The 13,612-nt window shown below is 53.8% G+C and overlaps 1 protein-coding gene across 3 annotated transcripts in view; it reads left to right on the top strand.

Annotated features, from left to right (window-relative positions):
* The window catches only part of LOC117873849 (serine/threonine-protein phosphatase 6 regulatory ankyrin repeat subunit B-like), a 78,878-nt gene that overhangs the window by 58,495 nt on the left and 6,771 nt on the right, over positions 1-13,612 (top strand). For all 3 annotated transcript variants that reach the window (XM_034763690.1, XM_034763689.1, XM_034763691.1), the window contains 8 exons: positions 1,603-1,809; positions 4,451-4,552; positions 5,755-5,853; positions 6,819-6,965; positions 8,611-8,718; positions 9,581-9,778; positions 10,179-10,385; positions 11,789-13,154. In XM_034763690.1, the coding sequence (XP_034619581.1) occupies positions 1,603-1,809; positions 4,451-4,552; positions 5,755-5,853; positions 6,819-6,965; positions 8,611-8,718; positions 9,581-9,778; positions 10,179-10,385; positions 11,789-13,154 (2,434 nt within the window). The remainder of the gene's footprint in view (positions 1-1,602; positions 1,810-4,450; positions 4,553-5,754; positions 5,854-6,818; positions 6,966-8,610; positions 8,719-9,580; positions 9,779-10,178; positions 10,386-11,788; positions 13,155-13,612) is intronic.

Raw genomic sequence — 13,612 nt, 5'->3', positions numbered from 1 at the left:
TCAGCAAAAAGGTCAGTCAGCGCTAATCATATAGGAATGGTAACGGCTGATCCGCCGCTATTGCTGAGCTCCCGAAGGCCCCCACTGTGAAGCAGAAATAATCCGGTTCATGTACGTGGAACGTCCACCAACGTCCTGGAAACAAACAGCAGGCAGTTTCCTTGCTCTGAAATCCCCCGTCTGCCTCTCCAGCAAGCTCTGTGCCCAAGAAACTCTACTTCTGCTTCCTCTCAGGGCCCCACTCACAGCTGCTTCCCTTGGCTTTCTGCCTCCCATAAAAACAGCCTGCAGCTGTTACCCTCCCAGATCCGGGACCATTTTAAAACTGGAGTTTTATTAAATTTAGTATCCAAAAACAAACACGCACAGTTCGAAGAATCCCCAGTGCGGGTGAGTCCTTCTGGAGCACACCAAAAATTCTGCTGCTATCATCTAGGCGGGCCCCTTTGACCTCCTCAGCTGACCTTTGGTCCTTAAAGGGACAGGGCGTAGGTGCATCAAACCCTGACATGCCCTTATGAGTGCTTACACAACCAATATCCTAGCCCCAGCATTTGCAACCAGAGGAAACCCCTCAGTCCACTCAGCACAGCACCACTGTGCACCATAACATTGCCGTGCTGTGCCACGTCCCTGTGTGTTGACGCGAAGTCGGAGGAGGCAGATATCCCATTTTAAAGAAGCAGCTGCCCCCGTGCTTAAAGTCAGGGGGAGGGGAGATCACAAGGGGTCACAGAACCAGCAATCAGTATATATTTAAGTCAACCTGGAACAACCGAGGGGTGCACATTAGGCACTGTTTTACCAAAGTTGCTGCTCCCAGATCACGACATGGGCCCGCCCCTGAGGGAAAGGGGCACACTGGTGGCGCAGGGCTGGGTGGACCAGCGTGCCTCTGGTGGCTGCTGGTTTGTAAACAGTCCCCTCGCGCTGGGCGGAGCAGGGCCAATCCTGCCACACCATGTCCCATAGCCCCCGGGTGGTCCCTCGCTCCGGGGACCAACTCCCCCATTGCCCCCATGGGGGCCCACAAAAGTTTAATCCGGGCCTGGCTGCAGGTTCACAGGTACCGTAGGGAGCAGTGTCAGGAGCCAGAGAACACAGGTAAAATTCCCCTCCTGTTTTTGATTTTGCTAATGCCTAAAGCAGAGAAGGGACTTTGTGCCCCACAGCCCCAGCCCTGCTTTGGCCGCTGAATGAACGCTGCCATCAGATGATGCAGCAGGTACATGGGATCTTGAACAACGACCTTGGCAGGTTAAAATGCGTTTCCATTCAACCCTCACAGCTGTGTGATTGATTTTGTTTTCAGTCTCCAGCTGCCTGACCAAAAAAAGGCAGATCTACCCCCGAACGTGACCCTTTAGGTACAGTCCAGGTGGCCGAGGGTTGAACTTCCAGTCTTTCTGAGAGAAGCCTTTAATTTTGGGAAATGTTTGCCCTTCAGGTCTGAACTTGTGAGTTTGAAAAATGTCCCCCCTTTCGCCCTGGCCTCTAACCTCTGACCAGGCGCACCCCAGAGGAACCGCGACACAACCAAGCCCCGACGCGGTTCGCTGACAGGTTGGGGTCTCACGGTGCCTGGCTCTGTTTTCCCCTCAGCAAGGACAGACGCCGTTGCACCTGGCCGCTGAGAATGACCATTCGGAGGTGGTTCAGTTCTTTCTGAAGCACAAGCCGGAACTGGTGACCTCTGCCAACATGGAAGGTTCAACGTGTGCCCACATAGCTGCCTCCAAAGGCAGCGTCGCTGTGATCAAGGAGCTGCTGAAGTTCAACAAGGTGGGGGCGACCACAGCACGCAACAAGGTGAGTCCCTGTGGCGGTGTCCCCTTGCTATGGGCCAGTCCAGCTGGGCAGTGTCACACAGAGCTGACCCAAGAGTCTAGATCTGTGCCTGTTCTGCTATTCCAGAGGGATTAGGAAGAATGTTAATGCAGGAGTGAGAGGGGTAAAGGGAGAACTAGCTATGGACAGTCTATGGGGTGATTCTGAAGCTGGTGCTGGACCTGTATTGCACCTCCTCTCTCCCGTGTGTATGAGAGCTCAAGCCGTGCCCAGCTAGGATCCAGAGATCCACACCATTCTCAGTGCCTCCATTACGCATGCTTAAGGCTAAGATTTTATCACGGTTATTTTTAGTAAAAGTCACGAACTGGTCACGGGTGATAAACAAAAATTAACAGAGCCTGTGACCTGTCCGTTACTTTACTAAAAATAACTGGGGGGGGGCAGGGCTATATGGGGGAGGAATGGAGTCCCATGGAGGGCTGGGCCGACAGGTCGAGCGCCCCGCCATGGTGGGGGAAACAGCCCCAGCTCCGGTGGCCACAGCAGGGGGGTGCAGCCACGGGGGGATCGCAGCCCCTGTTCCGAAGCTGGCCACAGCTGTGGGACAGGGGTGCACAGCCCCGGCTGCAGCCCCCGCCAAGCCCCGGCCGCAGCATAGGGGAGGCACATGGCCCTGGGAAGCCACGAGGGGGGCACACAGCCCCTGGTGCAGCCACCAGGCAGGGGCGTATGGCCCCAGCTGCAGCCCCCGGTGAAAGCCGCGGGGCTGGGCACACAGCTCCGCCTGTAGCCCCCGCCCCGAGCCTGGGACACGCGGCCCCGGCTGCAGCCTCTGGCGAGCCCGGGATGCCGTAGGGCTGGGGCGTGTGGCCCCAGTTCAGCCTCCACCGAGCCCGCGATGCCGTGGGGCTGGAGTCCACGGGCCCGGCTACAGCCCCCTGGCAGAAGCCCTGGGGCTGGGGCTGCAGGGTCCTGGTTCCAGCCAGCCCCAGTTGCAGGGCAGGGACGCACAGTCCCGCCTCCTCCTCCTCCTCCTGAAGCCCTAGAAGTCACGGAGGTCTGGCAAAGTGACGGAATCCGTGACCTCCGTGACTAAATCGTAGCTTTACGCTGCATGGCCACGCTATCGGAGTCTTCGCTCCACGGACGGCGAGCATCCCAGTAATAGTCGTGACAAAATATGAGATGGCAGCCACGGAACACTATTATCTTACTAACCGTGGCTGCCTCAGAAACGCGGAGAGCTTGTATCTGCCGCAGGAAAGGCGGGACAGCTGACACACCCTCTGGAATCAGGGCCACTGCTCTGTAGCTGCGCTGCCCCACGAGTTCGCAGCCCCGCCGCCCAGAGCATTGCGCCAGGGCGAGCTGAGGCTGCAGGGGAGGGGCCGGGGGTAGCTCAGGAGCCAGGCAGGAGGGTCCCACGGGCCAGATGTGGCCTGCGGGCCGTAGTTTGCCCACCTCTGATTTACTATGTAGCTAAGGTAGGTAGGGCTTTGCTTGCATGGGAGGGTATTTGCAATGTGTCCTTTGCAGTGAGGTCGCTGGCAGGTCTCTTTGAGCCCTGTTTGTCAGGCGAAACAGAAGAGTGCTGAGATTTCAGTCACAGTTCCTAAGAACCCCCCTCCCCCCAATTTAAACGCAGCTGTTTGCCCCTCTACACTTTCTTTGTGGCCTGCATGAAGAATCGTAGGTTGCATCCTTAGGGCAAATTAGCACTGAGAAGACCCAGGATTGAGGCATTTGGAGGAGAAGGCTGTGAGAGAGTCCCACGTCGTCCTGATGCTCTGTGCCGTTGTGTTGTTATATGCAGGGAGCTCTGGTACCTCCCTTGGCCCTTGCCTCTCAATCTTATATGCTGTGATCCTTGTGAGGTGAGCCCCACCACTAGGGTGACCAGATCACACAGGTGAAATATCAGGACGTGGGGGGGGGGGGCGGAGCAAAAAAAAAATGGCCGCCGGAGCTCCACGCCCTGCCCCCTTCCCCCCCCCCCCCCCCCCCCGTACCAGCATGCCTCCGCTCCATCTCCACCTCCCCCCTCCCTCCAACGGAAACAAACAAAAAAAAATGGCCGCCGGAGCTCCACAACCCGCCCCGCCCCCCCACCAGCTTGCCTCCACTCCATCTCCGCCTTGCGCCGCCATACAGCTGATCAGCGCAAGCCTGGGAGGGAGGGGGGAGGAGGAGGAATGCGGTGTGCTTGGGGAAGAAGGGGGGCCAGGGCGGGGGTTTGGGAAGGGATCCAATGGGGCAGTGAGGGGGCGGGACTGGGGCCGTGGGGCCAGGGCGGGGATTTGGGGAGGGATCCAATGGGGGAAGGATGGGGCGGAGTCAGGGCGGGGAGGGGCGCGCCCCCTCTCCGGGCTCCACTCCACCTGTGGGCGGAGGCAAAATATCGGGACAATTCGCGTCCCGACCGAAGGTAGGTCAGGACGTGAGACAAATAAGCAAATATCAGGACAGTCCCGATAAAATCCCTACCCACCGCTAGCTTGCTCTGAAGCTCAGACAGTTAGTTTTTTTATGCCCAAATAAATCTGTTAGTCTTTAAGGTGCCACCGGACTCCTTGTTGTTTTTGTGGATACAGACTAACACGGCTACCCCCTGATACTTGTACATGGTTAGTTACCCAACCGGTCTGTCTTTGTGTTGCAGACAAACAACTCCACGCCCCTGCACCTGGCAGCTGCTGGTGGACACGGCGAGGTGGTGAAGGTCTTGCTGCAGACGGGAGCCTCGGCAGTGGATGAGGACGGCGTACGTACCATGGGCTCTGCTGGGCAGCTCCCAGTTCAAAATGCAGATGGTGTGAACGCAATGGGTGACGGCTGCCCTCTTTGGCTGACAGCTTTGGCCCTCTAGAGTCAAAAAGCATGAGCTGCCGGGGGCTGTAACAACTCATCCTCCGTAATCAGCACAGAGGGGACTGGTAACACCGGCTTGCCCATGAGTGCAAATGCCCCTCCTTCGTTTCAGGGTGCATGCTCGGAAGGAGAATCTCTCTTTGGCAGGGAAAGGTGCATCCACAAACTTTACATTCACATCCTTGTGTCTCTCCTTGATGTGCACCTCTGTGAATGGGGCGCAGGGGTCTGAGCCCTTTCCCCTTTGGGGAAGTACTAACATTTCGCTGAGATGCTAAAGTAAAAGCATCTCTATTCTTGTTCTTTCCATCTCCCCCCATACCCCTAGTGTGTCTCTTGTAGACTAGTCCGAGGATGGTGCCATGCAGTGATTGTAGCGTGGTGAGTTGTTTAATTCAGGGATGAAGGGTTAAATTTCTCTGCCCCTTGCAGCAGAAGGGCAGTGATGTTTCATTTATAAAGAACCAGCCTCCTCTTTCTTCGTGACTCCTCGGACAGTTCCAGGCTAAGGTAGCTCTCCATCCGGTGGCCCATTGTCCTGAATGCCCAGCCAGCCTGTGACACCTTGAATTATACCAGCGGTTCTCAAACTGTGCCGTGACTCCCTTTGAATGGGGTCACCAGGGCTGGCTTAGACTTGCTGAGGCCTCAGTCCCACTGCCCAGGGCCGAAGCCAAAACCCGAGGGCTTCAGCCCTGGGTGGCAGGGCTCAGGTTACAGGCCCCCTGCCTGGGGCTGAAGCCCTGGAGCTTCAGCTTTTGCCCCCCTGCCCAGAGCGGTGGGGCTCAGGCTTTGGCCTCCCCACCCAGGGCGGTGGGGCCTGGGCAGGCTCAGGCTTTGGTCTCCCTTCCTGGGGTTGTGAAGTAATTTTTGTTCTGAGAAGGGGGTCGTGAAGTTTGAGAATCCCTGAATTATACCATCATAGCATGGAGTTGGGCCGTGCTGGGAGTGTCAGAACCTCAAAGAATACGAGTAGAGCCCAGGAGGCCTTTCAGAGGCTCTGTCCCTCACCCAGACTTCCTCCATTGCTGTGACAACACTCTGGGATTTGCACCAGGCCTTGCCTTCTGATGCTTTTCCTCTGCTCCTTATTAGGAAGGAATGACGGCAATTCACCTGGCAGCCAAACATGGGCACATCAGTGTCCTGGAGGCCTTAAAGGGCAGCGTCTCCTTGAGAATCACCAGCACCAAGGTGAGTGCGCGGCCGCCGGCTTTGCACAGCAGGGGCCTTGCTGCCTATGGCATGGGTGTGGCTGTGCTGTGAAAACAGCCGCTGTTTGGACCCAACTCAGGTGGTGTTTGTTGTAACTGAGTGAGAGGTGAGTGTCAGGACCTGGTTGCGTGTCCAGCAGAGAGAGGGCCACACAGCAAAGCAGGGAAGTGCCTGGGACACACATTATTGGTAATGGTTAGTCCCCACTGGGCTGGACACTATGTGTACACCTAGTGAGAGACCGTCCCTGCCCCAACGCACTTGCAAAGAGCCCAGGCAGACAGAAGGTGGGAGAAAGGAAGCATTAGCATCCCCGTTGTGCGGATGGGAAACTGAGGCCCAGAGAGCGCGAGATGAGGTTTCCAAAGGTGACTAGTGATTTTGAGGGCCTCAATTTTTGAATGCTTTATAGGGGCCTAATTTTCAGAGGGTGGGTGCTCAGCGCTTCCACAAAATCAGGCTTGTTTTCGGCTCTCAAGCTGAGCACCCGCTAATAGAGAGATCCAAAATTGTTAGTCCTTTTTGAAACCTCGGCCAATGGCAGAGAAAGGACTAGAACCGCTCACTCCTGGCGCCCAATCACATCCCTTAACCCAGGGCCCGCCTTCTATCGCTTTGTCAGGGGTCGTCTTTTCCTGATGCTGCCCAGAGCCTTGCGGAGTCAACTGTGGATGCCAAATGCAGAGGCTGCTTCCTGAAATGTTGTGTATCCCCAAAAGCTCCTTCTCCTCTTCCAACTCTCTTTCTTTCCTCCCTTGCTTTGTTTTCGTTCCTGTCATTCTCATGTCTTCTGTGACCTCTCCCTTTTAACCTTCTTCCTTCCAGCTGTCAGGCATGCACTGCGCTTTGATCGGATGCTAAATGGGAGCGCTCTGGTTCATTGAAAAGAGCAAATTTCGTTTGTTTTCCCTGAACTGTGGATGTGTTTTTCTTTCCCTTCCAAGACAGGATTTACTGCCCTTCATGTGGCAGCTCATTACGGCCAGCTGGACTTCGTCCGAGACATGCTCGCCAGGGGATTGGCCGCCATGCGCAGCGAGCCTCCCAAGCTCACCTCCGCAGGACAGCAGGTCAAGCAGCAAGGCAGTGAGGTAAGACAGCAGCCAGCCCCGGGGAGAGATTAAGGGACAAGCCGACACATGGCATCCCGAACCCACTTGTCTAGTTCCGTGGAGCCAAATAACATGGGGGCTCGTGTTACTGAACCATTTGATTTCACTGTGTGGTGGGCCCAAGTCCTCTCCCCCGTAGACAGGCTTGGCAGGGGAGTGCTCTGCTGCGGACTGAGTCCCCCTCCCTGCTGCTGCTCAGAACTGCCCGAGTAGTTTCCACGTCCGCTGGAATCTTACTCCCTTCTCTGCTGTGGCTTTAGCCAGTGAACCTTCTTACGCCCGACACACACTCCTGGGTCCTGCACCTGGATGGACCCCAGCCCCCCCCCCCCCCCCCACACACACACACAGACACAACTCCCTGCGTCATGTCACTGCACTCTGTGTAACACAGCTGCCCTGGTTCCTCTCTCCCTTGGGCCTAGGGAGCGGGGAGAAGGATTTACCCTGTATTCACCCTGGGAAATCTGCCTTTGCCTCTTCCCGTCTCCGCTCTCCTTGGTTAGGATTTGGCTCCACAGGGAGGCCTTTCAAAGGGCCAGAAATGGGAGGCCTGCACGACAAATTGCTCCAAGGCCCTGATTGAAAGGGATGGGCAGTGCGTGGAACTTGCGAGGCATAGAGGCCATGACGGTGCAGCCCTCAGTCCCACGGTGCCACTTGTTCCAGAACTGGGGGGCGGGTAGATCTGATTGGAACATTCTTGCCGAAAGATGCTGTTTCAGGGAAGCCAAAACATTTTCATCAGGAGGGTTTTGGGTTGGAGGCCAGATCCTGGGCCTGGAATTTGGGAGATCCAGATTCAAGACTCGGCTCTGTCTGAGTCAGTGTTAACTGGGATGAAATTCACTGCTCTGAATCAGGCACAGCAGGGGTTGTGCCTGGGTCTCCCACAGCAGTGTCCCAGCCACCGGGCTATAGTGATGCAGAGTATCATGAAAACCTTTGAAAGGTTTCGGGCTTGTTCCAGTGTGTAACGAAAACAAATTTGGAAACCTCAAAAGTTGCCACAGAACGGAGTTGCCATCCTCCAGCTAGCTCAAGGGGCAGGTGAAGGCAAGCAGGTATTGGAATGAGCATGCCCCAGCGGCCTAAAGGTTTAGAAGTGCCCTAGTTCCTGGTCGCATTCGATCTGCTCCCCAGGATTGTCACACACACACATCTTTGGCGTAGCTCGTGTGCGTGGCACGGCCTGTCCTCAGTGACAGGAGCAAAAAAGGCATGAAAGCTTCACTGCCGGCCAGGCTGCAGGCCAGGTGTGTTGCCCAAATAACATCCAACAACACGCACAGGCAGCATGTTCAAGGGACAGCAGGGGTTGTCGGTGAGGGACTTTGGGATGGCCAGCATGAGGCCTAGGCACCCTGAGGGGGCCCAGAGTGATGGTGCATGTGGGGAGGCTGCAGCCAGGTTGCTGACTCTTCAGGGCCTCAGAGAGGGAGGAAGGTAGATCATCGTGGCCCACCTGCAGGCGTGAGTCGCACAAAATGGGGGAACAGCTGCTCTGGTTTCTGAGTTGTTCGCACTGGGAGGGAAATGTCTGGGAACTGTATTGCCCTCGCTGTATGCCCAGGAGTTTGGGGCATCAGAGGGGCCCTGCCGCCGTCTGTGTGATTTATCTCAGTCAGGATTCACGCCACTGCACCTGGCCGCCCAGTCGGGACACGAGAGCCTGGTCCGGCTGCTGCTCAACTACCCAGGTGTGCAGGTGGATTGTCAGACCAGCCTGCAGGTAAGAGGCCAGCCACGCTCAGTGTGGGGCTGTTCTACTTACATGGAGGCCACCATGCTCTGAGCTGGCTCAGCCCAGGAGAAGGCTGCAGCCTGTCATGGGGGGCGGGCAGCTTTGATTCTTGCAGCGTCACATCTGGGGTAACCGTCTCTCCGGGAAGCTTCCATCTCCCACCCCAGAGGCTGCTCTGGCTCTGTGCTAGGTGGGAGAAGCAGGACCCCGGGGTGGTCAGGAGGAGAGTCAGTTTGGATGCACAAGGCCCACAAGAGGAAGAGAGGGTTAGGGCAAAGGAGAAGACACAGAGGGCAGAGATTCAGGGAGGAGGGTCCATGGTGCAGAGCGTATCGGAGCCGACTTACCCTGCTGTGAGGACGGCGGCAAATCGACCTCCGGGGCTCCCCCGTCGACGGAGCTTACTCCTACCTCCGCTGGTGGAGTACAAGCATCGATTCGGGGATCGATTGTTGCGTCCCGACGAGACGCGATAATTCGATCCCCGAGAGATCGATTTCTACCCGCCGATTCAGGCGGGTAGTGTAGACGTAGCCAAAGTGCTACTACTGACCAGTGCCGGGTTGACAACCGTAGAGACAGCTCTTCCCTCTGCAGAAGAGACTCTTGCAATGGAAGCTCGTAGCCCTTGGACAGTAGACCCCAGCCCTGTTCTGGAGGGATCACCTCTAGCTGTGGAGGGTAGTTCAGTCTCCCTGACCCCGGTCCTCAGCCTCTGTCCTTGCTGTAAGAGGGATGCCTCTCATGCCAAGTCTGACAGTGACTTCAGGTGACCTTGTTAGGTCCCATTAGTGCCATCCTGTCCCTGTGCCAAACGCTGTAAAATACTAACCAGCCCACTTGTGCTTAGGGCTCCATCCCTCTCCACCTGGCGGCCCAGCATGGTCACACCGCCGTCGTTGGGCTCCTTCTGAGCAAATCCACCTCCCAGCTGCATCTCCGAGACAAGAGAGGGCGGACATGCCTCCACCTGGCTGCAGCCAATGGCCACGTTGAGATGGTGCGGGCGTTGCTGGGCCAGGGAGCGGAGATCAACGTCACCGACAAGGTACAGCAGCAGCTCGCACGGTCGGCGTTAGCCTGCTGGAACAGTGAGGGGCGGTCACACTTCCTGTGCAACCTCTTCATGGACAGTCTCGCACCAAGCCTTGATCGAGGGCCAGTGCCATGAATGATGCATGATGCCATGGGGGGGGCGCTACACGGTATCTCCAAACCCTACGTCCTGAATTCTATGGTTCCTAACAGCAGCATGGTTGTCTGTTGACAAAAGCTGGCAGCCAAGTCGGCTGCCCAGGGATTTCCAGTGTGCCCATCCCTTGAAAGTTTCATGCAATTCTGGTTAAAGGTGATTCCATCCCCTCCTGCATCACTCCCTATTACGTGACTGCCGGACGCCTGCGGTCAACGAATGCTGCCTTTTCACTGTACATCCTTTAATTCCACAGCAAGGCTGGGGCCCATTGCACTTTGCTGCCAAATCGGGTTTCCTGGCTAGTGTCCGGCTGCTCGTGGAAAGCGGTGCCACACCCACTCTCGAGTCCGAAGAGGGGAGGATACCTATCCAGTATGCAGCTGCTGAGAACCACCAAGAAGTAGTGAGCTTCCTGCTGAAAAAGAACACCACCACCTTGAAACTGATTGAGGACAGGAAGGTAGGGGAGACCCTGAGCTCTGGGGAGGAGACGTGGGCAAGCCCTGAGCCAAGACTCATCTGTCCTACTCTTGTTTGCAAAATCCTCAGCATCTACACTGTGCCCTTATGGTGCAATAGCATGACTGGGATCCCAATAATTTAGATGTTTATAGTCATTGGTCACGTCAGTGGTAGAAATGGCGATGGGGTTCCCGAAGCTCAGAGCCATATGTTGCTGAAGACTAGAGCTAGGCAAAATTTTTCAGCCAAAACTTTTTTTTTTTTGGTGAAAAATGCAGATTTTGCAACACCGAACTGTTTCATGAATTGGTGTCTGTTTCACCTAATTGTTTGGTTTGGGGGTTGGGGGATTCTGAAAAAATCAAAATGTTTCATGTTCAAAATGATGCATTTCAATTTTTCAGTTGGAAATGACTTTTTGTTTCAAAATTTCCTTCCATTTTATTTTTAAAAATTCAAAAGTGTAAAAAAAAAAAACCACTCAAAATTGAAATGAAACATTTTGATTTTATTGGAATGAAACATTTTGTTCAACCCAAAATGAAAATGTTGTGGACTTCTGAATCTGCAAAAATTGTCTTTTTTGGTCTGATCTGAAACAATTTGTTTTTTAACTTTGTCAAAATTGCCAATGAACCTAAAAATCTATTATTCACCCAGCTGTACTAGAACCAGCTTGACCAGGGGGTTGATCTGGTCGGAGACACCTCTCCTCTGTTTCTAGAAGCTGAAAAAAACATCACTGAACATTAGTTCTACATATCCAGCATTTATATGATGAGCCTTCTTCAGCCCTGGTGAAGATATGTGAATGTTCCCGGCATTTTGGAAATATTCCTCTCAAATTGGATTGTTTTTTCCCACATTGCTATTTACTAAATCCAGAGTTTAGGTGTGGCCTCTGAGCACAGAATTTGGAGTTCTAATCCTAGCTCGGATGATGAATCCTTTTGTGACCTTAGGAAGTCACCTGATCTCTGCCTCAGTTTCACCATATGAAAAGCGGAGGTGATGATACTGCCCTACCCGGGAATGTGTTGTGGGTCAGTCAATGTTTGTAAAGCATTACGCATTGTTGTTGTTACTTGCATTACAGTAGCACCTAGAGGTTCCTTGTGCCAGATGCTGTACACACATATAGGAAAAGATGGTCCTTGCACCGAAGAGCTTACATTGTAAATAGACAAGATAAAGAGTGGGGGGGAGGACAGTATTGTTATACCCATTTTACAGAAGAAGGCTTGAGACACCAGAGAGATTCAATGATTTGACCAACGTTGTACAGCAAGCTTGTAGCAGAAGTGGGAATTGAACCTTGATCTCCTGAGTTCCTGGCCAGTGCCTTAAGCACAAGACTATCCTTCCTCTTTCTGTTATTAACTAGGGTGTTTGTTTTTCCAGTTTATCTTTGACCTTATGGTCTGTGGGAAGCTGAACAACAACCAGGCGACTGAGGAATTTGTCCTTCACTCTTCTGCTCCCCTGGACACTGCTGTCAAGCTTTCCCGGGCCTTCAACATGGCTGCCCTGAAGGAGAAGGAACGCGCCAAAGACTTGCTGACTGCTGCCAAGTACACTGAGAGCATGGCCACTGAGCTCCTGACGCTGGCCTCTGGAGGTAGAAGTGCTGGCTACCTTCTCCGTGCAGTGGATCACAGAGGCACTACCATGCTGGACTCGCTAATTGAATGTGAACAGAAGGATGTAGTAGCGCATCCAGCAGTGCAAAAATACCTGACAGAAGTCTGGTATGGCAGCCTGAAGTGGGCCCCATGGAAGATCGCCCTTTTGTTCGTCTGCTTCCTAGCATGCCCCCCCATGTGGCTGGTTTTCTCCCTACCCCTGAAACATAGGTTCAATAAAACTCCTATCATGAAGTTCATGAGCCACTTGGCATCTCATATCTTCCTGCTCATCCTGTTCATCCTAACCATAGTGTATCCCCCTATTAGCCCCATCTATGAAGGTCACATGGTGCCATACTGGAACGAGTGGTTGCTCTTAGCTTGGCTGCTGGGGACACTAGTCACCGAGCTCACCCATTCTGGAGAAAGGGCTGGCCTGGCTTGGATCAGAGTGTTCGTCTTGGGCTTCTCTGCCATTGCTTTCCTTTGCCATTTGCTGGCCTTGATGTTTACCGGCACCGATCGCTTGCACTGCCTGTTTGCTAGGAACATCTTCCTAGGGGTGGCCATGACACTCTCCTTTGTGCAGTTCCTGGAGTTCCTCACCTTCCACCACCTCTTTGGCCCTTGGGCTGTCATAATCAGGAACCTCATGAAGGATCTCACCAGGTTCGCAGTCATCCTCGGCTTGTTTCACATAGCCTTCACCATGCAGCTGTCGTCCGTCTACCAGCCAGTCTACCCTGAACCAAAGACCAATCTCTCAGCTGCCGGTGGGAACGCGACTGTGAGCACCACTATCCAGGACCCCGTTGTCATCATGGTCACATTATTCTTCTCCTTGTTTGGCCTCGTTGACCCCGAGTCCCTGCCCTCACTCACCAGAACTCCCCAGTTCACTTTTGTCATCATCCGCTTTGTGTTTGGGGTCTACCTGATCGTGACCTTGATTGTGCTGATCAACCTGCTGATCGCCATGATGAGTGACACCTATCAGAGGATACAGGCCCAGTCTGACACGGAGTGGAAGTTTGGCAGGGCCATGCTCATCAGGGACATGACTAGGAAGTCTGGAACACCTTCCCCCTTTAACCTCTTCACAAATCTTCTCTATTATATCAAAATACTTTGCAAACACAAAGGTACAACTGCTAATTTATATGTAGATTGTGTCACAGAACATTTTTACTTTGCAGTCCTAGGCATGTTCCCGAAGCCTATAGAAGAAATGAAATGAAATGGTTGAATGTCGGCAGCTGTAAGAGTTTTTAGGGAAACCTTGGAAAGTGGGAGCAGTGGCAGTGCCTGGATTTATTTAAGGTCCTCACTGAGGGGCAGTATGTGCTGCGTCAGGCACCACATTCATGGCTTCGTTCTGTCCTCGCTTACAGTCAAGCAACTCCTTTGAGGCAGAAAGTAGAACATGAGTCCTTGGTTCTCTCTGTTGCTTACATTACAGACTAGAGTTGAGTGGGAACTCAATTTTTCAATATGTGGGAAATTCTGTGAGTCTGAACAAAATTCCATTCCAAAATGGAACAAAAACAAAATAATTCAAAATTTTCTGGAAAACAAAATTATGGAAAAAAAATTCATTTCA

The sequence above is a fragment of the Trachemys scripta genome, chromosome 2 (genome assembly GCF_013100865.1).
Source record: "Trachemys scripta elegans isolate TJP31775 chromosome 2, CAS_Tse_1.0, whole genome shotgun sequence".
In the NCBI taxonomy this organism is placed as follows: Eukaryota; Metazoa; Chordata; order Testudines; family Emydidae; genus Trachemys; species Trachemys scripta.
Note: the sequence above shows the minus strand (reverse complement) of the source record. Positions and strands in the feature narration are given on the sequence as shown.